General features: G+C 40.0%; 1 protein-coding gene across 1 annotated transcript in view; it reads right to left on the bottom strand.

The window, feature by feature from the left end:
• ZNF407 (zinc finger protein 407) overlaps window positions 1-27,703 on the bottom strand; it is a 373,176-nt gene that overhangs the window by 133,654 nt on the left and 211,819 nt on the right. The window contains 2 exon segments of the mRNA XM_033087370.1: window positions 16,374-16,494; window positions 24,894-24,977. Of these exon segments, the coding sequence (XP_032943261.1) occupies window positions 16,374-16,494; window positions 24,894-24,977 (205 nt within the window).

Here is a 27,703-nt window from a genome sequence, read left to right as displayed (position 1 = left end):
GTTGTAAAAGTAATCACTTGGGAAACCAAAAGGAATACTGTAAGGAAAACAGGGAAAAGAGGTGTAGTGGGAAATGGAACAACTGAGCTAACTTTCTGATCTGTTAAAACAGCCAGATGCCGCCTATAAACCAAGAAACAGAGGAATAAGCAGATATCTTGGTTATGTCCAGCAGGACAAAAATATGATTACAAGTGGTGAGCTCAGGGGAGCAGGGCAGGGGCAGGGCTGGGAGTGGGGTGCATGGTAAGACTCTGACTTTTCAAATAATAGAGTTCAACTTGTAAAAATAATGGACAATAATGGTAGTTTTATGGGCACTTAAGTAAAACAGACATTTAAAAATAATGGTATAGTTCATGACTTACAAATTGTCCAAAACCTCTTTTTTTAACTAAAAGAAAATTTATGTATAACAGGTAATCATAAAATACAATCTTTTGATCGTTTTCTACAAAAGCAAATTTTAATTAGACAATTTCTGGACCACAATGCTGTAAATTCCATGAATTTGCTTTTTCTTTTTTCCTAACTAGTGGCCATAATGAATAGGATAATTCCTGTCAGATCATTTAGTCATTGTTTCCTGCTTTTCATAAGACCCAATTCTTTGAAATTAACCTCTATGACAATAAAAATGGATGTACCTTAAGCTTTTCTGTTATAATTCTGTTACTGTTTGGCATGTGATGGAAGATGGTGAGCTTCATCCGATGCTAAAACTGAGCAGTGTCTTGTAAGAAAAAGGACCTTGTAAGTCAGCACGGGAGTGGATGGACACCGATGCATCACTGACCGTCTCCTACTCGCGAGGGTGAAGAATCCAGGTGCCACGTGATGTCGCTGCCCGAGCACAGCCGGCCACGCTCCGTGTGCAGCCAGCACTGACGAGTGCTCATGGAGAAGCTGGAATGGCAGCCACCAGGCTGACCTCCGCGTGGCCCAGAGGCCTGTGCACCCCTGTACACCGAGCTGACGCTCTCCCAGCCAGGCAGCATGACCCACCGTTCAGACCCACGGGAGGGGCTTTCAGAATAGAAGCGACTGCAGCCTAATTATCGCTTTGGCTCAGATGGCAAGTCTTTGGTGACAACAAAAGTCCACTTTCATAGGTACTGACATTATTTTCAAAATGAATTTATTCAACATGTATTTATTTAGTGTGTACTATGTAAAATGAAACATACAAACGAATCACTTTGGTTATGTCCTCCAAGGGAATACGACTTGATAGGAGCGAGAATTCACGCACCTCAACAGCCATAACCAAAGGCTGGGCTGTATCCAGTGCAAGTTCATTTGCAAACAAAGTCAGAAACCCTACCTGTCATTTCTAGGCCGCTACACGCCCCCTTCAGTGACATCATTAATTGATAATGGACTAAAATGACTTGCTTTGCTAACTTGACTGATTTGAAAAGCTATTAAGTGCACACGTACCAGTGGATCCACTGCCTCTGACGGGTGTACCACGTAACCTGCATGCTGCTATCGCGCTACTTCTACTCCCAGGAGAATGGACATAAGCTCCCACCTTTGCCTCACCATCCACTTCAATGCCTTCTCTACTCAAATCTCTGCTCATGAAATCTACAGCCAATGAGGGGGGTAACCTGCTTGAAACCTAACAACCTCCCGTCCACCTTCCCCTCTACTGGAGACCAAAGAAACTCACAAGGAAGAAACAATAGGAAGTGATACTGAACTCTGTCTCTGTTAGAAACCCAAATTACTCGTTACAATTTAACATTTCAAGAATAGACCCCCTCCACACACTCAATTTGTGCAGTGGAGACAAGACGTGATGTAAACATGGCCCCAGACGTGTGAGGAAACCATGTGCCCAGACGTGGCCCGTCCTTCAGGTCCTATGAGGGGAGGAGGGACCGCTGGCAGGTATAAAGCTGGAGAACCTGGACCTGTGCTTGATGCTGCTTCTTTAGCCCAAAGAGGAAAAACACAATTCATGAACTGTTTCACTTCTTACCATACTGATATGTTGTTAGTCTAGAAAACGAGGAAAAAAGCAATTTGCTTTGAGAAAAGAAGTGCAACTTTGTACTGTCTCACCTGACACTAAGCCAATATGCAAAACACTCATATGCTTGAAACGAAAACTTAGCACAGTTAAGCAGTTATCAGATGTCTTAACTATATGCTTTGGAGAGAGTAATCGCCCCACTCTCTTAGGTCAAAAGGTGTAGCAGACATTAATGGTTGCGTGTCCTTTAACGAAATAGAAACATTTCAGCATACTTACTAGTCCAGCATGATACCTACAGGGCTTTGGGAAGTCTTCGGTGGCCAAACTTTCATACATTTCAGTTAATCAAAATTACATTTATTTTCTCATAAGAGGAACCCAGTGAGTTTTTAACCTGTTTTCCATTACGAGCCTGAAGGAGGTGGGAAAAAGGTAAAATGTACAGAGCGTTTGTCAAAATTACTTGATCACTGTTAGGTCTCTGAATGTTAGAGACCTTGACTTTACATTAGGTCTCTGAATGTTAGGTCTCTGAGACCTTGACTTACAGACAGAGACATGTCTGCAAGAAAACAACAAAATGTCTGTTGGCCTGCACCTGCAGACAGAGCCAAACTTGCAATAACAGAAAAAGCCACAAAACAGCTACTGGCTTGCAGGCAGTCAACATTTTCTGTTCAAACAATGCTACGCTGTCAGCACAGCCCCTGTAAAACCCTCCTCGCCCCCTCTTTCGGGGCTGCAAGTCTCCTTTAGACACGCAGCCCGGGCTGCAGCCATCTTTTGCTCAGCCAGATAAACTTTTGTCTCACAATAAAAACTTTCTTAACTCGCCGTACCATGCACTTTCCTTTACCATGCACTTTCCTTTACCGGCCGACCTATCAACCACAAAAACATTCTTTTCAAGGCTGAGCTGACCATATCGCGTAGAGCTTGTGATTTGTGAAAGTTAGAATGTCGAATTAGCTCTACAGACTGGCCCTCTCCCTCCCACAAAGCTCTGTCTGGCTGGCAGTAACGCTGGTAGGAATCTCTTCACTGCTGTGGTGCCCCTCTTTTTGTACTGGACTCTGAAATAAATATAGCCCCACCCCAACTCTGCATCTCTATGCGTTCATTCCCTTATAGGATGGGCTTTACTCTCTCCTTTTCTGTTTGCTAAGTGAGCTCAGCAAAGTGAAATGCTATAAAACCAGGACAGGCATATGAATGAAAAGACTTTACTACAAAATTGTAAGAAAGTGCATCTGACCACCGGCTGAGTGCAAACACTCATTCCAACTGTATTTGTAAGAGACGCGAGGAGGGCACAAGCTATAAACAGTCACACACAGGCCTGACTATGTAAAGCAGTGTGCTCACTGAAGTGAGTCAGCTACAAAAAAATGCTACCTTACAAATCAAGTTTTATGTACCTGATATGTGGGCATGTACATATATATGAAAATTTACTGTAGCTTTTCGTAGTTGAAAGCTTTTCAAATTTAAGGTGATATAAGTAAAATTTTTACCGAACTAAAAATACGTTTCACAATATTTCTGACAGTCTAGGCCAGAACCTGGTTTTTCTTGAGACAATCGAACAACGTTGAAGAGAAAAATAAAAAGGCTAGATTTAAAACACCAACAAGTTTCTGCATGCATGTGTAAAAGCGCAGTTTATCAGTTTTGCAGACCTGGGCACATAAATCACATGCTCACAGACTTTCTTGGTCTATCAGGGGCGGGAAGGGGCCGCCAGAGACTTGAAATACTTCCTCAGTGGCAGAAGAGGCCAAGTCCCCGGCAGCCAGCATCTGAGAGGAGCTGGCTGGTAACCCGCCCCCGGGCAGGACCCAGGGGCAGGCGCCACAGGAAGACAGGAGGGGTGCTCTCTGGGTCCTCTGCCAAGTTTCCTGCCACAGTCCCAAAGGAGATCAGGAACGTCCCTGTCTTTGGAAGTGTTTTGAAAGAATCTCTCCCCGCCTCGGACTCTCCTTCCAAAGCTCTCTGAGTTAAAGTACACTTGCTTCTCAGTAAGTTTAAAATGCGTACTTTACTCATTCTGTTAAACTGAGTCCCATCAAAGAGCATTTAAATCCTTTGTAATTCTAAACTTCTATGACTGCTTTAGAAGAAAAAGTTAATAAGAGTCACTAATGACGAGCGGCCACTGAATTTATTGAGGAATCCAGGTCCATTTTTACAAAAATGCTCACATAACCCATTTAAAAATAATACCTGACTCATTTCAGTCCCTGCACACAATGCTTCCCTTTGTCCCTTGTAAGTCTCTCAAATGTCTTATTTTAAAGGAATATATAGTACTCCCGGAAGACATTTTCCCATTTCTATTCTCTCCGACTCCTGCGAACCCTTGTTCTGTGTGATAAGGCAATCTCCTCCGGGATCGGAGCCGTGTAGTTTCGCACCACGAGTGACAAGGACTCGACTTGAATAAGTGCTGTGCGCAGGTTGTAATTATGTCAGCCGGAGTGTTGAACAAGGGGGCTGATTAATGGGAGGCCCGGCCCCGGCGCAGGCACTATCAAAACCTCCGTGCAGGCCAGCAGTGGGGACGGGGTAAAGCAGGAAGACAAAACACGCGGCCTCGGCCGTGATAGATGAGCGGCTCCCGCAGTCTTCAGGCAGATGTTTCAGGACAGTATAATATACAATTACTCTGCCTTATCACTTTCCCAGGGACAATAAAGCTTCCTCCTTCTATAGCTCATGTGAGTGAAGGCAAAATCCCTTTTCCTTTTCCAACACGGACTCACTTATCATGCTGCCTTGATTGTGCTTTTACAGCTAAAGAAAACATATATTCCACTTTTAAACTAAAAGAAGCCCTTACAAATAAAACAGGAACCTTGTTCTGAATCTCTTTTACATCAGAGTGCACAATGTTTTCAAAGATTGGTTTGTTAAAAATGGACGCAAGGAAGGTGATATGTACGTGTGCATACGTGGGTAAAAACAAGTACCCACAGCTCAACGAGTAAGACGGGGATTGTGTAATCATTACACTCTTAACATTTTTTAAAGGCCACACAGAAATCATTAATTAAGAAGAGCATGTAATTAAAATACATGTAAGTGTGCTGACGCTGTCCAGACATCCCTGAGGCAGGCGCACGGCTCCTTGAGTCTGAGAGGACACGTCCCCAATGACACACTTACTCATTACTGTCATTCCCACCCGGGGTCTTTGGCTCCCCTCTTCCTTAAGAAGCCTTGTTCGCCTAGACAGGCAGGCGGCCTCAACCATTTTAATGACACAGTGCAGCCAATGCTACAACAAACCTACTTCAGCGCCCCTTGGTCATCATGCCACCCCCTTTCTCTGCTCCCAGAAACGATGCCAAACATTTCTGAGGAGACGTACACGCCTATCGCCATTTGTAAAGGGAAATGCACTTTTCATATTTAAAGTTAGAAACCAAGCTAAAACCAAAACTTGAGATGCAGCCATAACCATCTTGTGGTACCTATAACTTACTGTGAAACAAAGCAGCAGAAATTCCAACAGAATCAAAGGAAAGCCACACAAAATGTTGTGAATGCAGAAAGAAGAATACGTCAAGCTGTGGGGCAATCTATATGACTTATTCCCACTTTTTAGTGGTTTCGTACAACTGACACCGACACTCAGCAGTTCTAATTCACCCTAACTCATGGAAACAAATCATGTGCCCTATCTCACCCTAAGGAGTGATATATTCGCGCTCTCTTTCCATATTATATACACACTAACTCCAAACCCATGTGATCCTTCCTATTGCATTTCTCGTGGTGGCACCATTCCAGGAGAGTTACATGTTTCCAGAAATACGGCAACTTGAAGGCGGCAGGGGTCAATCTAAAACAGTCAAACAGAAGTTTTAGGACAGAAAAAAATGCAACTGAGCCAATGACTGGTAAGAGAGTTATATCACATTTATACTTACTTGGGATAAGTCAAACAAAGAAAAGGGAAGTAAAGGAATCTGAATGGGCTGTAAACATCGGTGGGAGTCAGGTGTCATCTCAACAAACGACTGCGAATGCCTACACTGGCTTCTGTCACTAGAGTAGTCGGTTAGATTTAGTAGTCTCAGAAAAACGTTGAGACATTAGCAAAAACTTTAGAATAAGTCATGGAAAAGGTGTCCCATTTTACAAGATTACATTTACAATGAGTGTTGGTTAAATGATTACACTGAATTGTTACCTCGTGCCAGGCAAATTTTTGAATTCCATATAACAGTTAAAGTAACACAGCATTTGTGAAAATTTTCCTTATAAAACAAATAAAATCCTAATGCGTGGGGGTGTGTGGTGAGGAGGGCAGAATAACGCCTTACACAGTCTCTGTGTTCTCGAGTGGGAACTTAGGACGCAACTGAGGGAAGATCTGGTCCTGCCCCCAAACACGGCGACACTGGCAGGGCCTTGGCACAGAAAGATGTGGCAGTTCTCCGTCCCCAGCGCCCCTGGGGAGAACAGCGACGGCCGCTGACTCCCAGGCACCCAGGCTCACCCAGGGTCCTCAGTGCCCCCCCCCGCCCCGCCCACTTCACACACACCCTGTTCCACACACCACCCCAGCCAGCAGCTGTAATGTGGGAGTCGACTTCTCTGTTTCAGTTGGCATGTTACCCTGGCATGTAAGCGTTTAACTAAAATGTAAAACGCAAACTAAGGAAAACAAAACACAAGTACAACGTGCGTCCACCTCTACATTCTTCCTGCTCCCGCCATCTCCCCAGGTGCTTTCACAGGGACGCCTCCGAGACAAAGTTTCCTCCAAGACCAGTCAATGCACATTCTCCCCATTTCTTCCCCTCTAGCCACTTGCTTGGCTTGGTTCCTACCATGTTACCAAAACTGGTCTTCCCCGGAGAACCAGGGGCCTCTGGATGACCGAGGCAGGTACATCTGACGTGGTGACACTCCTTGCCTGCTGCCTGGAGGTCCCTTCCATTTCTGGGAGGCTACTTCTCAGTCTCCTACAGCTCTCCTTGCCCGTCTGCCTTTCCTATTTTCCATACATTGCAAGGGAAATGCCAATCACACTTAAGTCTTCAAGTTCAATATGTATCAGTGCTGACCTGACCATCTACTGACACGATTCCATTTGAAGAGCCCACGGGCATTTCCGAAGTTTGAACACGACAAAGGTAAAGTGTGGTCCCTAACACACTCACAGTCATTTTGCTAAAGGCGTCTGTTTCCCACGGGAGTAAGGACCTGGCGAATGGCATTGTGGTCACACAGGAGCCCTGGCCGAGGCATCTGAAGGATGGCATGTGTCTTTCTGTCCCCCTGCCCCTAAATTCATCCATTTGGTCACCACGTCCATTCACGCTACCTCCTAACAAGCACAGAATGGTCTCTCTCTAAGCCTTGGCTCCGGTTTCCTTTAGGGCTAGGCACTATTTTCTGCCTGTACCTGCAGTGGTCCTTTAGATGAGCTCCATCTCCTGCTGTCCCCCTCTGGCTCATCATTTACACTCCATCAGTGATCTTCACAAAGGACAATGTGAATAGGTTGGTCTGCTTAGAAGTCTCCAGGGGCTCCCACTGCCTTTGGGTGGAACTCAAACTATCCACTTAGGACTAAACGGCCTCCGGGCCTCTTTTGCTGCCCTCAGCCAGTCCCGCATGTCCTAGAATCTAGGCTTGCTGAAGGGAGAAGATAATGTGAAATCAAACGAAAAGGATAATTAGGGAATGCAAAGTGGGGTGGAGTCTGACTTTTAACTAAAATCAAAGTGATGTGAAGTTTTCAGAACAAAGCAAAGTTCTCAAATTCAAGTGTCAACTACTTTTTACCCCCAAACAATTCACTGCAAGAGATTGATTTAAGCACAGACACATTTAAAAATGTACCAACTTTTCTCTCAATGGTAAAATTCTGATTTGTTTTATAATATTTCATATATGTGTTTAAAGTTGTAATTTAAGATGAAGAAACAAAACATGTTGAGGAAAGGACAGTAAAATTAACCAATATACATTCAAAACTCACACAGTGAACGATGCCCAAACAGTTTAATAGTCGATATAAAAGATACAAAATGAGGGACTAGGGTTGTTTAGCAAGATTCAAGTCAAAATAATTATGAGGAAGGAATTCAAGTTTAACGGGTAAAAGGAAAGGTTAATATTAGATTAAAATTTCCTGTAGGGAAACGTTACATATCAAGTTACATATTACGTTATCAAATAACAGATTCTAGTTTATCTCAACTATAGCTCACTTGTAGTAAACAACAACATAACATCATTTTCTAAAATAAGGAAAAATTCAGGGGTACATCTTGCTATTGAAGTCCTCACAAACACACTACCTCCCATTAATAGGGAAAAGCAAGGAGTTTGTGCTACATTCCCTTAATTTAGAAAGCCAAGACGTGAGTTTACAAAAGGTATCGTCTTATTTTCACATTCTTCAGGTAAAGCCCAGCGTACAGGTGTATGCTAGCTACCACAAGGAAAGCGGCACCTATTCCATCTGTCACAGGGAGCTCGACGCGTAGGGGACATGCTGACAACACAAACCACCCTCCCCTCTGTGCCTCATACAAACACTGTACCCCCACATCCTAAAGGTTCCAAGTTGTTCTTTCCTTCTCTTTTTTTCTTGCACAATTTTCACAGGCCCTTGAGAGGCACAATTTCAGAATATGTCAAAACAAGTGATCTGAAAACAGTGAAACAGCTAGTATCTTAGCATTCTCTTGAAATAATGACAATTGGTTACATCTTATTTACTTCAAAGCTACTTTATTCTGTTTTCTTATTTTCTATCACGCCTACTCTGAGGTGGTGAAATCCAGCCACACACTGAAGTAACGTCAGCCTGACGTTCTGTGGACTGTTGCCAGCCTCTCCCGGTGATGAGACTTTTCCTAATAAGCTGCACTGCAGGAGAGTCTAATGTGAGGAGATATAGATAGTTACAGAGTGAAGTGTTTTCTTGTGTGATAATAGCTCTAGTGTCTGAGGAATAACTGATTATGCAAGAGACTAGTGCCCAAAAAAATATTTTCTATTTTTTCCATCTCTAAGGCCTTTCTTTCTAACATAATATACACAGATATATCTAACTACCACCCAAGGGACTGTCCATAGCAATTCCTTGTAGAAAGGCCATCCCCAAAGATAGCTTTGGTCCTTTTATAATGACTGGATTTGGGATTCAACAAGTAGGTTAAATAAACATGTTTATCTAGATTCTACTTTTAAGAGATAGCAGAGGGAATGTATGGTCACTTTGTGTTCAAAATGGCTCTTCTAATTAATCTGTGATCCCAATGCCTATTTCAGTTACATCAACACACAAAACAACTTACTTATACTGATAAACAAAAGGAGTTAGCTCAGATTTTGTTTTTCCTTTTAAAGACACCTGAACCAATGTGCAATTTTTAATGCTATGGAATCTATTCGTTTTCAAGTCTACAGGTTCTTTTTAAATGAGTTTTGTGAGGTAAAAACTTACCAACATTAACTAAAGGCCTGACATAAATACTTACGCTGGTTCAGCCCATAGCCTGCCTGTCAGGCTGAAACAAAAAATTTAAAAAGGCTAAGAGCTTGGGTGTTATAGGACAGAAAAGAAAGGTATGAGTCAAATATACTGTGTGAAAAAATAACATTAGACACAAACATTATAGAAAATAACAAAACCAAATCAAAACCACAATTGGAACTACTGAGAGTAAAAATAAAACTCACTAATGAAATGGTCAGAGAAAAACAGGAGTTACTTGTTCAGAAAGGAATTCAATTTCTGCAGACCATTATGACATTTTGTTAGGGACCCCCTCAAAAACTCCACCTGGACTTACTAGAAAAGCCTACTCCAGGTGAAGGACAGCACGACTCTATAAGGTGGCATCTTGACTCGCCTTGCTAGAACAGTCTTTTTCAGCAGTGTTTCTGCGTCTAGTCACCAAACATGGCCCCACAAAGCGGCCACGACACGGACCTCTACCTGTGGCTAGCTGAACCAAATGATTCTGCAAGCAGGAAGGGACAATTCAGCAGGAGTCAGCGCTCCATACATGACACACGGACACACAGCCTTCCAGTAGAAACTCTCCTCTGCAATTTGAAGAAAGCCTTGGAATCATCACTGTCCTAAGAAAAGTCTGGAAAGTAACTGGATATTTACGCTTTCAAGCTAAGCTCTCAGCCTAGTACATTTGTTTTTTTATTCCACTCAATGGATTAGCAGTTACAACAGAGTAGAATATAAAGAAGTGATGCAATTAAGACACCTGACATAGTATTGACTGGTACTCTAAATGACAAAAATAGTTTGTTTTTTTTTTTTTAATCTTTTTCTTGGAGAGAACACTTAAGTTCTACTTTCTCAGCTAATTTGAATTTTGTAAATACAAATTATAAATTTGTATTGTTATCAATGACAATCACCACACTGTATGTATATCAGGCCCTCGGCCCTTATTCATCTTATAACTGCACGTCTTACCTTTTCTCAAACTCCTCCCTTACCTTGCCGCCCAGCCCTGGAAACCCCTTTCCTGCTCTCTGTTTCTGAGTTTAACCTCTTTTTTTTTTTAACATTCCATATAAATGATATCATGCGGTATTAGTCTTTCTCTGTCTGGCTTATTTCACTGACAAAAAAAGGTTTGATTTAAAGTCTATTCTGATACAACTAGGCTTGTGGCATCAAATTGCTTTAAATATAAAGCATATCTAATATTAACACCAGATACTTTCATTTGATTACTTTTATGGGGTGTCATTATCCTTTAAAAACTTCAAAATCACCCAAAAGAAATAAACGCTACTTCTGACTCTTCAGCAACAGAAACGGCGCTGTTCGTTTGGTGTGTGTGATTTCCCTTCCCTGTCTGGGTGTATGTGAGGTCCCAGTACACAGACACACACCTATTTTCTCTCCTTGTCACTCAGTATTCAGGGCAAATTCAAGTTTGTCCTGTCCACTGTTTCTCCTGGAACAACCTGTGAACCTGCATAGGAAGCCAAAGGAAGCAAGTGACGGCCTGAGGCTGCTGCCCATACAAATGGGGGGCAGGAACAAGGACCCCACAGTACACTGAATTCTAAAAGCCACAATGCCGAGAAAGGGTCGCCTTATTTAATCATGCATAACACACGTAAAATGTTTACATAGTAAAATTGTATGAAAATGCGTATTATCTATGTAAGACCTGAAAAAAACTTCATAACTGAGACACTTTATAAAAATAATGTGTTTGAGAAATTAATACAAACTTTTTAAGGGGAAATACAAATTATTACAGGTACGATTTTTTTGTCATTACATCTTAAAACTACCCCCAAAATGCTTCCAGCATCATGTAAAGTTAAGACAAAATTCAATTAGAAGTATTTTTGACAAAAATTGTCTAGGATACACACACACTCAAATGGTTGTGACCTACAGCAAAGTATACTTACGCCACTCACATGTGTGAAAACTTACTGAATTCGATTAAAAAGCACTAAAGAAATATTTGGGCAAGTAATAAGAGAGGTTTTAGAAAGTATCATGAAGTGCAAATTTCTAGCTGGATACCACTATCTGGGCTAAATGTTACATCAAATTTTCTTAGCCTTCCCCACACCCAAAAAGGAAAGAAAATTCTTCTTGAGATCAAAACCGACTATATTAATGACTTCTATTCTACACCCTGGCCAAGAGCTAAGTAAACCATCAAGTGGGGGGGAAAAAAAAATCAAAGCGTATTTCTTACAAGTTTAGCAAAACAATGGAGTAAATCTTTAATAGAAGGAAGAATTATAGATTTTATTCCTCAGCTCTATGATATATTTCTATCCGGAATTTCTATTATAATTCCACGTGATTAAAAGGAGGATAAAAATAGTGAACAAAATGAAATGTAGAACAGTAAAAAGAAATTGTTTGGAAAGAGTGTAAGGTCGGAAGTCCTAAGGCAGTTATGCAGTTGAGGAAAAGTCTGGCCAAAGCATCTTAAAGAACACCGACGCTATGCTAAGATCAATATTAGGGATGCAATGAATAAATGAACAAACTGCCAGAGTTTGGCTAGAAATTTTAGTTTTCTTTATCTTACAAGGTGACATTTAAAGTGCGACACAGGATTACCCTTAATATTTTTAATACTGCAAGCAGTATTTTCTGTTACTTTTCATGACTTCTCAGTGGTTTGCTGTTTAATATGCATTTATTGAATTTCCCCCATAAATCCTAAATAAAAAACGGAAGGCAATGAGAAGACGTTTCACGTAAAAGCAAGCCCAATCCCAGCCACCCCCTCCCATGTGGAAGCCTGCCGTCAGGGAAGTGTGTGCTCTGATGTTCACAGACTCTACAGGGAAACAGGATTTACATGACTGGGAGGGGTACTTAAAACAACATATTAAAGGCACTTCTATTTCTCATTAATGTAGAAGAGATAATATATAACAAAGGGAAATAAAAATATATAAAATGTTAGATTGTTTCCATTTTAATAGAGAAACAAATCTAAAGAATTTGCTGCATAAATAATAGCATAGGACAGTGTGCTATGAATCTAAATTTACGCTCTGAAATTATAATGAATAGCAATTAATGGTGAAAAAATTTTGGAGTAATGATGAAATATACTGACTTGTAATGGATTAGACTTTTGGATATTTTAGACAGTAAAAGCTTCGGAAAGGGGTACATGTTTACATCTAAATAGAATGAAATGTCATTGCCTAAATTAATAATGCAAACTTGAAAAATAGCCCCAGGTTCAAAAGACCAATTATAAAATTCTTTTGTAAACAAATCTATATTCACATTTTTCATGAATAATTATTACTACTAGTATTTCCCCACTAATGTTCAATTTATAAAATGAAAAATATATGTTCAAATGAAATTTAAATAATACTGCTATTTCTAATGATGGTATCTAGCCTGCAAATAAGTGCTAATAATGGCTAAGATAGGAATACGCTACAGAAATAATTTTTATGTAGCTATATTAAACAAATAATAATCTAAATAGGAAAAAAGTTATTTAAATATTTTAAGCAATAAAATATCATGAAAAGATACCAAGAACACAAATATGAACTTATCTTCTTAGGAAACATGTGATCATCTTATAGATATTTTTATTTTATAGAAGTCATACATACTCAGATTTATTTTATCCTGTGAAAGGAGATGTTTTCTTTGTTGTTGTGAGGTTGGTATGACAAGCATTTTGTTATGCTATGCAACCAATCATTTAGAACTTAACTATCTGCTCATATTTAAATATTTTGCTCATCAACAAGAAAACAAAGGTATCTGTTGTAAACTCCACATCTCGCTTCGTAGTCCCTAATTTCAGGAGTGCTCATAGATTTGCCAATTTTCTGTACTCCTGGTCAAGGTGAAGTTGTCTTTTGTTCACTAGTGAAAACAGACCTAACCACATGTACACAGAAAGACAAAACTGTCATATTAACAGAAAATGTTCAAACTATTTACTTTCAATAATAATCAAATTGTTAAAAAGTTTTAAATAAAGACAAAATCACCCTTTTTCAAGGACTTTAAGCATTTCAAAAGGAAATTTGGTGGCTATCACTAGATTTAAATGTCCTGAGTATTAATTCATAGCACAGCAACAATATTCTGAGGCATACGAGGTTCTTTTCACGGCAGTCCCTGACAGACGTATAATAGAGACGAGATCCAGCTGCCTCAAATGCACTTCTAAATGGAAGGGACGCTAATTCAGGGAGAGAACTTGAATAGGGGACAAGTAATACAACCTCAACCATAGCACAAGTGTAACAATTTCAAACCAAGGAAACTTGAAGTACTTTGAAATACATTTATGCATACAAAGCCTAGCAAAACATATCCGATCAGAGAAACAAAATTCAAATACCAACCTCTATAGTAATACTATTAAAAGCCTTAAGTCATACTTCTAGGATTTCTTCAAAAAATAAAATAAAATCATGGATCTGCACAAAGTTTTAGGAATAAGTATTTTCAGAGTAAAAACCTGAAAATGGCCTAAAATGTCTAAAAATGTAATAAAGTGATTATTGCTTACCAATCTAACTCGTGGCCATCCAAGTATTAAAATTATATTGGAGAAGAGTAGCTCTCAAACCAGTTGTTTTGAAACTAAGGTATTTCAGTAATTACCCAATAATTGATTTTAGACTTGATGTATTTTAATAACTGAAAGAAATTCATCATGGCACATATTATAAATACATTTTAACACACTGAAAACCTTCAGGACACAAACTCTTGTATTACCTCACTGAACAGTATCTTGAGAGTGTAAGGTGATGTACAACCTGTAATGATGTAAAGTAGAGACCCGCAGAGAGATGAAAACGAGGTCTGAATGAATGGGCCAGACTCTGGGATTACAATGTGTCCTCATCTAATCTAAACAAGGGGCCTGTAAGGCCGAGGGGACACCAATCACCCATTTTTACCGTCCAGGAGGTGGCGCCTCCAAGAGGGTAAGTGAGCTCACGGAGTGCGGCCAGCTCTTCCTGGAGCCTGAGCTCTAGCCTGCACCCTCCTGCAGAGAGCTCACGCCAGAATGAGAGGAGAGAGGAGACTGGAAAACATCCGCAACCATTATCAGTACCTCCCCCATTTGAAAAATGTTTGCTTGTCAAAACAGTCTTCTATGATATTTTTAATGTTATAATATTACAGATTTTAACTATGGACTCTACTTGTAAGAGGTAGATACACTTTTATCTATTTTATATATGGAGTTTGTATATGATCTTGTTTGAAATAATAGTTCCGCTATTTAAAAATAACAGTGTGAAAAACATAAAACACAAGATTAATGAAACAGAAAGCTAGTTACAATTTAAGTGTGAAGTACAAGATTTATAATGAAAGAAACAAAAAAGCCCCCAAAACAACTCAAACCTTATGCATAGAGTACAGATTGAAAGGATATAATCCTCACAGCTAAGAGTGATAATTAAGGGATATTTTTGTAATATCCTAATTTCCTTTTTGTGTTTTACAGGGAAGGCAACTGCATAATATGACCTCTTTAATAAGGAAAACAGAGCATTTAATAATGTTTATTTCTGAAAGAACTCATATTATCAGCACCTTAGAGTTTCTGTACCTGCCTAATAGGCTCACCATTTCACCAAGAAACACCAATCTAGTGTTAAGCAAAGACAGAACTCATAAAATGTTGAAAGAATGAATAATTAATGAATGAAATATATCTGTAATATCTCTGTACTATTAGATGACCTCTAAAATAAAGCTTAATGCAATAATGAGGATAATAATAGAGATTATGGCAATATATTTACTGAATGCACGGGCTACATCCAGAGGAATACAAAAACCTGTTGTTTAACGGGGGCTTTAGGTTTAAGGTATATATTCTAAGATCTAACAAAGACAGGCTGTATTCAAAGAACCCTTCTCCATCACGTGGAACAGGCACATGAGAGCTTCAGCTGCAGCGGGAAGGAGGCTGTCACACTCTGATCCGGGCCCCCCAGTTTGCTGGTGGAGGTCCTGAGACAGAAGTCACTCGGCTGCCGCAGAGTGTGTGTGCCGGGCCACCTCGTGAGTTCCGACATCACACTCTGGGTGCATCCTGGATCCCCAGCGTACGCTCCTCTCTGCCCTCTCCACGCCTTGTCATGCACTAAAGCAGGATCACTCCACTGCCCGAGGTCTCTCGCTTCTCTGCAGCCATGCTTGCTGCCGCTGTGAAGACGTCACTAAGCCACTGCTCTGTGACCTCGGTGAGTGGGCTGAGCGCACATGACCTCCAACACGCTCTGAGCATGAATGTGCTGCACTGTACCGTCACCTCCCGCATCTTCTAGAACACGCCTTGTCTGAGGTGTCCCCCCTTGTAAGCCACGGTGGACAAGCTCTCTCTGAGAGGACCTCATGCTGGCTGAACTTGTCCCTTCTCTATACACTCCCCTGGCTTTTTTATTTACCCACTGAAATCTGTATTATAGCTATTTATGCATGTTACAAGTCACCTGTTACACTACAATACGCTTAAAGGCAGGAAACATTTCCTAATACTGTCTTCACTGCCTAAATGAGTGCTTCACTCAATAGGTAAGAGGCCATATGCGTTGAATAATTAATTGGAATGGTTCCTTACTTTGGCAAAGAAATAAAACCACTTGAAATTCAGGTGTACCAAAGAATAATAAAACCTACACGTTAAGACGGTAAACAATGCAAAAGTACTTTACAATTTTAAAAACAGTCGCTAAGATTAGTGAAATACATTCCCAACCTAGTAAGTGAATGATGCTTTCAATTGTGCTACTTCATGTTGATCAGAAACCCTGTTCTTCAGTGGTGCATTTAACAGGCTGTGGACCCCTCGTGCTGACCACGTGACCTGCGGGCCTCGCGATAGGCGTGCATTACCTGTAGTCACACCACGGGCATCTGTAGGGCTTCTCTCCCGTGTGCACCCGCTTATGCCGAGTCAGATGAGACTGGGTTGTGGAGGCAAAGTTACACTCGTCACATTTGAAAGGCTTTTCTCCTGTAATGTATCAAGAAGTGGTGGACGTGAATAATCATAAAATCTGGAAATGAAGGGCTAAACTTGTTACTGACGATTAAAGAGAAACTTATTTCCACGAAATGTTAAGAATATAGTTCAAAGGACTACACGTATTTGGCACATTTAAATATTTATTCTCAGAGAAGATACCACTGATTTTTGTTTCTATGTTGGAATAGACGCATGGCATACATTATATAGTTCAAATGTAACTTACACAACAGGAATCTAAATTATAGCTTTGGTTTAGCACTGGATTTGAAGTCATTCGACAAACTATGTTACATAAGAGCCATTATAAAATTTCAATGAGGTTAAAACCATGGAAGAAATGCTAACAGAGATACTCTTTGACTATATAGTATGAAACTTATTAAAAATATCTTAAAATATGAACAAAACAATAAAGCCACAGATTGATACCAATTAAAATACTGTTTGAAGTAAAGAGAAATTATAGTTCACTAAGTTGAATAAAAGGTCCAGAAGCCTCAAAGAAACATTTAAAACAGCCTTTTAACAGCACTTTGAATTTTATCTCCCCTGTGTGAATATAACACATCCATCTACACATCCATCTCAGCCAGGAGTCGGTTCAAGGACTTGCCCAGGACCCTTAGCTGGCCATTTTTGATTGACACCTGTCCCTCATTTAGCCACCCCTCTTTCTCACGTGGTCAAAGAAATCTTGGAGTCTTATCAGTTTTTAATTCCACTAACTAATTGGCTGGTGAGCACTTGAAACGTGGCTATTTAATTTTAATTAATGCAAATTTCGATTTTAAAATGACACTGGATTCACCTATTGAAAGAATGTTAAGTTTGTTTGGAATAGCTTGGGAATGTGAATCTGTTGTTTGAAGTGTAAATTTCATCAAGTGTAAATATAGATATCATGCATTTCAAATGCAAACTTAGCTTCTGAATAGAGATGTGCTAGAAGTATAAAATACACACCCATTTCAAAATTCTAGGAGAAATAGAGAATAAAACATTGCTAATAATGTTATATTGGTATCATTGAAATGATAATTTGGATGTATTTGGTTAAATTAACTACTTAAAAGATCATTTCACCTGTTACTTTTTCCTTTTTCTAATGTGGTTGCCAGGAAACTAAAAATGACACAGGTAGCTCACATTCATGCCTATTGGACAGCGATGAACTAGAGAAAACCTCACAACCTCTTCCTCCAAAAAGTTATCATATCATATTAGTAATACTCTTCTCAAAAGAAATGGATCCTAGAAATTTTACAGAGGATGCATTAATTTTACAAACAGTATCACACCCCCCTCTTAGCTACCATTTCACTTTCCAAGGTTTAAGTTACCCGCAGTCAACCGTGATCCAAAACTATTAAATTTCCCCAACCATCGCCACCGTCTGCTCCTGACGTCCAACCATGGACGACGTCCAACCATGGACGCCATCCTGGGAGGGTGATCCAGGGTCACCCAAAGCAGAGGATCCTCCTTCGGAGGTATCGTCAGAAGGTCGACCGGAGCCTAACGCCGTCACAGTGCCTGCGTCTGTCACCTCACGTCCTCTCATCACCTAGGTGTTGTATCAACTCACAGCATCACGAGAAGGGTGAGCACAGCACAATCAGATATTTTGAGGGAGAGAGACCACACTCACATGACTTAAATATAGTATATTGTCATAATTGTTCTATTTTATTATTAGGGTTGTTTAATCTCTTACTGGGCTGAATATATAAATTAAAGTTTATCATGGGTATGGATGTATAGGAAAAAATATAGCACATGGAGGCTTCAGTACTATTTGTGGTTTCAGGAATCCCCCGGGGTCTTGGAATGTGTCTCCCGTGGACAAGGGGTCTACCATATGCCCCAGAATTTTACATGTTACCTCTTATTTCTGAGGCTTTTGTAATAGTTGTATAAGTACACAGACTTATGTAGAAAATGGAGGATGAAATACCTTAGTTTAGAGTTACTCTACATCATCCAGCTAGCAAGAAAACTGTTGGCTCTGAAAATCAGAACAGTTAGACATCTGTCCTACATTGTCTGGGTCCATTGAGACAGCCTGACCCATAACTGCAGTAACATTTGACTGGATGCATACACATCTCATGTGGTGGCATTGTATCTGTCACTGCAGCAGTAACAGTTAGAAGAAGCCAGAGGGACTTTCATCCCAGCTCGGGTTTGGCTGTAAACGCTCCCCACCTGTTAACCCCTGATCAAGATCAGGAGGCTGACCACCAAACAAGCAGGGTAGCTGTGGGGACCAAAGACACAGCACTTGTACAGCACTTGGCAGGGCGCTCCGCAACCCGCTATTGTATCATGATTATGACAGGACTGCCTAAACACTGATACTGTGGAGTCTTCTCTCACAAAGATGAAAGAAGGAGCACACAAATGGCTCTCCTCCAGGTCTCACCTCCAGGAAAAAGAAAGCCAACAGTTTACATAGATAACCAAGAGTTTCGCATAGTTAGTAGATTTAACATAAAGATATTCCTTAGAAGATGCTAACAGGAAATATTTCATTTATTCTTGTAAAAAGAGGACCATATACAAAGCATGGTAAGAATCTTGGGGGTTGAGAGGGATTTCTGACTCTTTTAGCCATTCGTCCTTAAAATAAATACCAGCTACAACACCCCAGTGAGTGGTCACACAGGGTCAGCTTGAATAACTCTGTTCTCAGTTTCTTAACTGCTGGCGAAGTCACTTAAATCGCTACAGACAACTCAAACGTACTGAACTGACTTACACAAAAAGTCACTTTCATGATGACGGCAGGTTTTGCTTTTGTTTAAGAGACAGTATAGGATCTTCACATTGTACACGTTATTGCATAAGGCTAAAGGAAAATAGCGCAATTTCTTCCAATTTGACAGAGGAATATTCTACGTCCTGGAAACATATGCATCCATACGTAAGCATGTGTGAAAACTCCCATGTTCACTGCAAGAACTGATCTGTTCATCAGATTCAATGAAGAGCCTTTTAAGTGCACACCAGAGACAAAGAACAGTTCAGATGGGAAACAGAAACAGAAGTACAGCACTTATCTGGGTGAAAAGGCAGATGAAAAATATTCGTTATTTCACTAACTTTCCTTGTCTGTGTAGACTGACATACGAGGCAGAATGAAACTACCGGTACTACCACAGTCAAGGTAACGAACACAATCACCAACCCCCAAAGTTTCCTTGTGTCCCTTCCTCTCTCCTGCCCATTGCACACTCATCTGCTTTCTGGGACTAGGTATCAATTGGCACTTTCCAGAAGCTGACATAATGGAAACACAGTTTGGGCTCTCTCAGTTTGGCCTTTTCCACAGCATCATTTTGTGACTCAACTTATGTTGCTCCTGGAGTAAATAGCTCATTTGTTTTTATTGCTGAGTAGAACTCTGTTACGTGAAGGGACCACGGTCTGTTTACAATTCATCCACTGAAGGGCATTTGGGGTATTACCAACAAAGCTGCTAGGAAGCTTCCTGTGCAAGTCTTTGCTTGGGTGCGCATTTCCTTTTCTCTCTGGTACGTGGGAGTGGGACAGCTGGGTCACACGGTAGGTACACCGATTTGTGAGACACTGCCAAGCTGCTTTCTGATGCGGCTCGACCAGGTCCCATTCCTGCCACGTGGGTATGAGAGCCCCCTTTGCTCCATCCACCTCATCACAGACTCGTGCTGTGGCCAGTGCGCTGAACCGGTATTTCTCTTACGTGCTGAGATCTTTTCATGCGCGTATTTGCCAAACACTTACATTCTTTGGTGAGGCACCTATCCAAATCTTTTGACACTTTTTTAATTGGTTATTTGTTTTCTTACAATTGTGTTTTGAGAGTTCTTTATGTATTATAAATACAAATCCTCTAAAAGATTTGTGATTTACACATATTTTCCCATGTGTGGTTTGTCTTTTCATCCTCTTCACACAGTGTCTTTTGAAGAGGAGAATGTATTTATTTATGAAGTTTTCAATTTATCAGTGTATCATTTTTCAAGTATGATTTAGTTCTTTTATGAATCAGGCTTTTGATCTGATATCTAAAAAATCTTTGGTAATCTATGGTCATAAAGATTTTTCTCCTAAATTTTCTTCTAGAATTTATATAAAGTTTTATTCTTAGATCATGATCATATTGAGTTACTTTTTCTACATGGTATGATATATGGACCAAAATTAATTTTAACCGCATATGGACAGCCAATTGTTCCAGCACTATAGATGGAAAAGATTAAACTACTTTCGCTCCTTTGTGAAAAATACATCGACCATGTAGGTGCGGGTCTGTTCTGTAATCTCTGCTTAATTCCACTGATGTATTTGTTTATCTTGATGATACCAGGATGACTTGATGACTGTAGCTTTAGAATCAATCACGAAGTCAGGTAACGTAAGTCCTCAAGATTATTCATCTTTCTCAAACTCATTTGACTATTTCAACCATTGTATTTCCATATGAACTTTAAACTCAGCTCATTAATTTCTTTAAAAAAAAAAAGTCTGAGGGGATTCGAAATGATCAGTGTGAGAAGAAGTGAAATCTTAACAACACTGAGTCTTCCAATCCATGAAGATGGTATATCGCTTTATGTAGGTCTTCTGTAATTTCTCTTGGCAGTATTTTGAAGTTGTCGATGTAGGTTTTGCATATCCTTTGTTAGATTTATCTCTAAATATTGTACTTAAGGTCCAAAACAATTCACGAATACATGCATAATCTATTCTGTTCCATTGATCTATCTTTATGTCAATGAAATACTGTCATGATTATTGTAGCTATATAATAAGACTTCAAGTTAGGTAGCATAAATCTTCCACTTTTAATATAATGAATCTAAGTGGTCAAAAAATTTAAAGACTTTTTTTTTAATTAAGCAAATTCACAAATATATTCTGATGTTTCCTATTTCACTCAATCTAAGCGTTTGAAAATGTGTTGGCATCATAACTCATTGCTGACTTGTTTATTCTAAAAGCCTTGGTAGACATCTGTATCCATTTTTCACGGATATGACAGGAATCAAGGGGGTAAAAGGGTGACCTTAGGGACTCATTGTCTGAGTCAATGGTATAAATTAAAGGTCATTTAAGCTCTTCAAAGCTAATTCTCTTGGTTTGGAGGTTTAACATAAATACTTAAAAAACATGGTAAATGTAGTTTATTTCACTTAAACTTTGTGGCATTTTTATGTCGTACAAATTAAACTTAAAAACAACACTTTTAAAGAATAACATCATTGACATTCTCCGTAATTCTATTAACTTGAAGTTCATATTAAGCTAGCATGATACTGTAATAAACTATAAATTGTCATTTCATATTTAACTTGATAACTTTAGATTAAAACTTTAGATTAAATTGTTTAATATTAAGAAATTTTGAATTATACACAGGCTGACAAAGTATAATGTAACAAAATGTGCTACATAAGATACTGTGTAGTGACCACTAAGCAAAGGGATGCTTGAGCACAACTAGGCTCCTAGTAGGGGAAAGACCTCATGTCTGTTTATACAAACCAGTTTACTCAAGTCCATACACAACTGCTAGTTACTCACGCCTTAATTTTGTTGCACGTGCAACAATATTGTTTGAATATGTTGATCAGTTACTTTTTTAAATCCAGAAATGATAATTTCTTTAGGAAAATACACTTTAGAAACACAGAAGTACTTTCTTGTTTGTTAGCCTCAATATATAGCCAAAAAAATAAACTCAACTTCTTGACTGTAAAATGTGAAAGAAAATCTTACACATAGGAACTGTAGTTTACTAATATTTGTTAACGCTTGAAATGAGAGGCGCTCTATGGAGAGGTGTGCACACCTGTTAGGGAAACTTCTGGTGGACTGATGGAATTGATTTGGTGTATTGGGAACAGTCCTGAACCCCTGGTCCTTCTAAAGCCAGAAGGACGCTCGTACCCCCGTAAGTGAGACATGAACCACCCCGGTCAGTCAGCAGGACTACCTGGATACAACCATCCCTTTCTTCCTGAATATGACCTAACGGTACATATTAGTCTAAACTGTATCGATCTTCATACTTCCCCTTCCAGGCTATAATCTTGGCCAAAATGACCGTGAGGGAATATTCTGTCCCTTCGGTACCTCTGATAGAGTAAAGGAAAGGAGGAGGGACCCCAGAATGGCTATCGACAGAGTGGTGCCCTTTGTGGGTCAACAGTCTGTCAGACAGACTGAACACTTCCCACCGAGACGCCCACTTGCATTCCTCTGGGCAGGCTGGTGGTTATTAAGCTGACCAAGGCTCTCCAATCACACGTGAGGATTTGCCCCTGTGCCCTTGAATCAAGGGTCTCTGACAGGTGATAAAAGCAAATCTTGGAAGGGAAGAAGTTCTCTGTCAGCCCTCCAGACAGTCTGCATGGCAGCGGGGAATTACTCACGCCATTTGGAACACTTTTGATACCTATCTCTTTCCAAGCTGATTGTAATTTGCGTGGGCACTCTGTGGTAAAAAGGTAAACCATGTCAAAGAGGAATGCAGCAAAGAAAAGCAGATTTCAAATGCACCACACAATACTGGCCTTGAAAGAAACAAGTCGTGTGTTGCTTAAATTTCATCAATCCAGGATAAAAGCTAAGAGGCTAGGCTGAGCTGTACGAAGCTGTTTGGTTGCAGTGAACAGTCTTAAGAACTGACTTTGGTATTAAAGAATCATGTTTGATTTGTGCCACAGTGGCAGATAAATGCCAAAAAGACAGATGCCTCTGTCTGTGAGACATTGTCCTATATGGTATAAAGTTAATAGCAAAGTAATAAGGAGCCTGTGGACCTGACATAAAATATAAAGTTGTGCCTGCTCGATGCAGGCTCCGTGATCGATGACTGTAAATGCTGTGATCACAGCATCACCGACCCCACTGCAGTGACAAGAGGGAGCGCTGCCACGCTGGCACGGATGGCACGCAGCAGGGTCTCCTGACCCCCAGGGCCACACCAGGTGAGCGGCAATGACATGAGAAGGCAACAATCGGGCATCAGTAAACTGAACATGTTAAGAATAAAACATCCCACACGAAAACACTTGACCACACACACAGTTCCAGCTTCTCCAAGACAGCTGCCAAGGAGGACCGCCATCCTGGCTCCTTCTGCTGTCCCTTTACTGAATCTTTAAATTGCTAGATTACAAAATGCGATCGCAGAGTTGCTACTATAAACTTAACATGGACATTTATGTTTATAAAGTTTGTGTTCCCAACGTTATGTTAAACATCGGAAATTTCTTTGACTCAGTACTAACTCTTATTCCATACGGAAATTTGAATCATATGGCTCAAGCTCTAAAAGGAACGGCTAGCAATACTTTTCACTGACCTTACAAATACCATAATGGGCATTAAAACTACCTATAGCTAACTCCTACATATAACATGTCAAGAATCAAAATGTACCATAAACAACGTATTTCATGTATCTTAATTTCTTGTCATTTTGAGTGTAACTGCCAAACTCGGCCTTTCTCATGGTACCCAAAGAAAGTCCAACATTTAGGTACAAATTGTGTCACCACGTGATCAATCATCCAAACTAGACCCCTTCTGAGAGTCAGAAGGGGTTCTATTGATAATTAGAAGGGACAAGCCGTAACAGCACAGTTCCAGGCACCTGTAAGTTAGAATTATTAAGATAATTACTATAGGACCTCTTGCCAAGTACGTAAACAATTTTAACAAGTGTTTAAAACTTTTCATCCTTAAGTGTTCCTAACCAAGGCATCCATTGTATTTCGTTGAGTCACCGAGAACGTACATCGTGAAAACTAAAATCCCCTTCACTGTCCACATCTGCTCATGTCGCCCTCTTCAGAGCCATCCACTCTCAACAGCAAAAATAACTGAAAAGGCCACGACCTCAAAGCACGGGCACTCGTTACACTGGTGGAGGGGTTGCTGGCTAGAGGGCTGGGTAGTTAGGGGGGCCGAGATATATAGATGGGAAGGGAGGGCTGTCGCTAAGGAAGAAGGGGCTGGACAGGAAAGGAAGTGTGAAGATGCCGACGGAGAGGGACGCAGAGCTGAGAGGAACATGGACCCAGGTTCACCCACAAACTCCAAGGCACAGTCTGGCCTACAGAGAAAAGAGCCTGGTATACGGCTGCTGTAGAGGCCAAAATCTTTCCCTCCTGTTTAATATGAATTTACAGGGCACACCTGATCTGTAAAACATGCAGCAGGCCTGCTTTTGAAAGACAGGAAAATAGAGGAATTGACATTTTATGTTATTCAAACAGTTCTGAGTAGATCCTCAAGTCCATGGGTTTTCCAAAGACTGAGAAGACGCACAGCTCAGGATCCACCTGAGTTGGCGGACACCGGGTGCCCGCCGGGCCCCACTGGCTGGCACTGACCTGTGTGCTGCCGCCGGTGCTTGGTGAGGGCGTGCCGGGTCCCGCCAGCAAAGCCACAGAGGTCGCACAGGAATGACTTCTCGCCTGTTGCAACAATAAACAGATGAGGGACTGCGCAGGTCACAGATCATTAAAACATATCTATCAAGGCTTTCAGGGTTACTAATTCCTCCAATCAAATGTTTCCATGTAAATATGTCAAATGGGAATGAAATTACCACTGCGGTTTATTGACTGTGATAAAATCTGAAAAGCACCACTGAACATAATTACATACTTGTCAGACCCATAAAAATTAGCTTTATTATCAATGGAATGGTTTTGTACAACTTCATTTCTGGTAGATGTCTTCCAGATGGGGCTGCTTTATGCACTTGAACAGTTTTTATGCATATCCTGATTTTTTACAATTCCCATACATCTGGCCTTTCTGAGCTGAGTAAAGATTGCTTGGAATAGTTAATATACAGTATCTATGATACTGCTTAAATAAAACATATTGAATTCTCTCACAACTGAAGGATACTGAATTGGTTTTACCTGATTCCACTGGGGTCTTCTTTAATAACTTCCTACTTAATAATATGAATTAAATACTTTCCTTGAACATACTGAAGATGCCAAGTAACAACAAAACCTACACACTCTCATTATGGTGCAGACTACAAGTACCACTAGCAGTTCAGTGCTGCTTATGGTTTTCAAACTTGCACGGCCCAAGAAAGGAAGTCTGGGGATTGCTCAGGAAACCGTCCACAGCTCCTACCATTCACCTTGAACATGACTGTGCACTCAAAGCCTCCCGCGACAATTAGAGACATATTTGGCAGACGTAGTCGTTGTTCAAAGTGTGTAAATGCTCTTTCTTTTTTCAAGCACTTTTAGACAAGCTAACATGTTGCCTTGCAGTTTATAAATGCAATCTATCTTTCCACTGCAGCATTTACGCAGTAAGTGCGGCAAGCCAGGCCGTGCACCCCAAAAGGCTCACAAAGAAGGGCAAGAGAATAAAAATGCTAACCTTGGAGAGATTCAGTGAGATTGTAAAATACTTTACCAAAAAGAAAATAAATCATTTGTATCTATCTTTATCTACTTTACCCTCATTTAGATATTTAATGCAACAAGTCTTTCACTGGTTTCATCCGAGTCAGCCTGCTTTGTTCTAAAACATTTTGGTGTATCACAACCAAATCTAGCTTGAGTTGTCTGGAAACGGTAATTGCCTTTTTAAGGTTAGAAAAAAATTGTACTTAGAAGTCAGAATAACTTCGATAATCAAAAAGAGTCTTTCCTTTATTTAATAGCAGCACTAGCTTTTGTAAACTGGGACATGTATCAATAAAGGGAATTTCAACCAAATTATGTTTCATCTTATTTCACAATGGTATGCTAAAATGTTCATTGTTAGCATTTACAAAATAAAGCTGAATTTAAATATTTTTCCTATCTCTACTTTCCTATTTTGGGGTTAAGTTTATTCCTTGACATCATTATTTCAATATATAAAAAAAGGACAGGTAGATGGGCTGTGAAGAATAAAGTTAAATTATAATCACTCATTTAATTATTTAATCAATTAGGAATATAAATCTTTCTAACTAGCTGCATTATCAATAACACTGAACGTAGACTTTTTTTAAAATCCCAAAAGATAATTTGCTCATTAATATTAACATATTATTCTTTATTGAGGCAGAATTGTTCTTACGATTTCATCATCACCACTGTTCCGTGGGCATTAAGCCCAATTCGCACACACGCACACACAGGAGCACGTACGCACGCGTCTTTGGATGTGTGTGACGGTGGAAATGCTATGCCATCCAACCAGCAACGTTGCCGATAAGGGAAGAGTATTCTACATCTGGGATTCCAGAGGACTATGATTCCTTTCTCCCCCGTGATGAACTTCTTTGTGACCTCTTTCTTACAAAATAAAACATCCATACACATGAAAAACTCATGAGATGTGTAGTCTCCACAGGTATATATTCTGCATGTATATATTAGGTTTTATTCCCTCTCCTACTTTAAGGTATGTGTAGGCACAAAGACAAAATTGTTACTTTTCCAGGTGATTTGGTTCTAGATACATTAGTGACCGTGATTTTATGATGTGTAGGATATTATTTAGGATGTTAGTCTGCAATGTATTGTATGTCATATTTACCTTGGTGGCTTGATTTGTTTGTCATTCCAAATTCAATTTTCACTTACTCTTTTTTTTTTTTGAGGAGATGGGGGTTAGGGTTGGATAGTGGGCAACAGAGTATTTCTCAACAACCAAAAAATTAAGAAACAAACTAAATGGAATGATTCGTTCCATAGAAAGGGGGTTCATTTAGCGTGCCACAGCAATACGATAGCAGAGATATAATAGGAGACTTTTCTTAACAACCTGAATTAGTTTCAAGTGTGCCATTTTGCATTCCAATGTGGAAAGGCACGGAAACCAATCCTTTATTTTCTATTAGAAAACAGCCACTGTCCCCTACCTCTCATTATGGTGCAGACTACAAGACCTAACAACAAAAATCCATATTATTGATCCAGCCAAGTCTCCACAATTATTCTTTAGAAGGAAACGCCGACGATAAATTACATCTGCACTGGCTTTTCATCTGCTGTTCGATATAAGTGATCTCTCAGGGCAGGCTGGAGACCTTAAATCGTCAACGCCCTTGTCAGGAAGCTAAGGAGGCTTGGGCTTCCCACCAACCGCTCCAGAAGAACTTTAACCTATAATTCCAACAATAATATAGGATTCGTGGCAATCAGAAGAACATTTGGGAATGCTGATTAAAATT

This window comes from Rhinolophus ferrumequinum, chromosome 19 (assembly GCF_004115265.2).
Source record: "Rhinolophus ferrumequinum isolate MPI-CBG mRhiFer1 chromosome 19, mRhiFer1_v1.p, whole genome shotgun sequence".
In the NCBI taxonomy this organism is placed as follows: domain Eukaryota; kingdom Metazoa; phylum Chordata; class Mammalia; order Chiroptera; family Rhinolophidae; genus Rhinolophus; species Rhinolophus ferrumequinum.
Note: the sequence above shows the minus strand (reverse complement) of the source record. Positions and strands in the feature narration are given on the sequence as shown.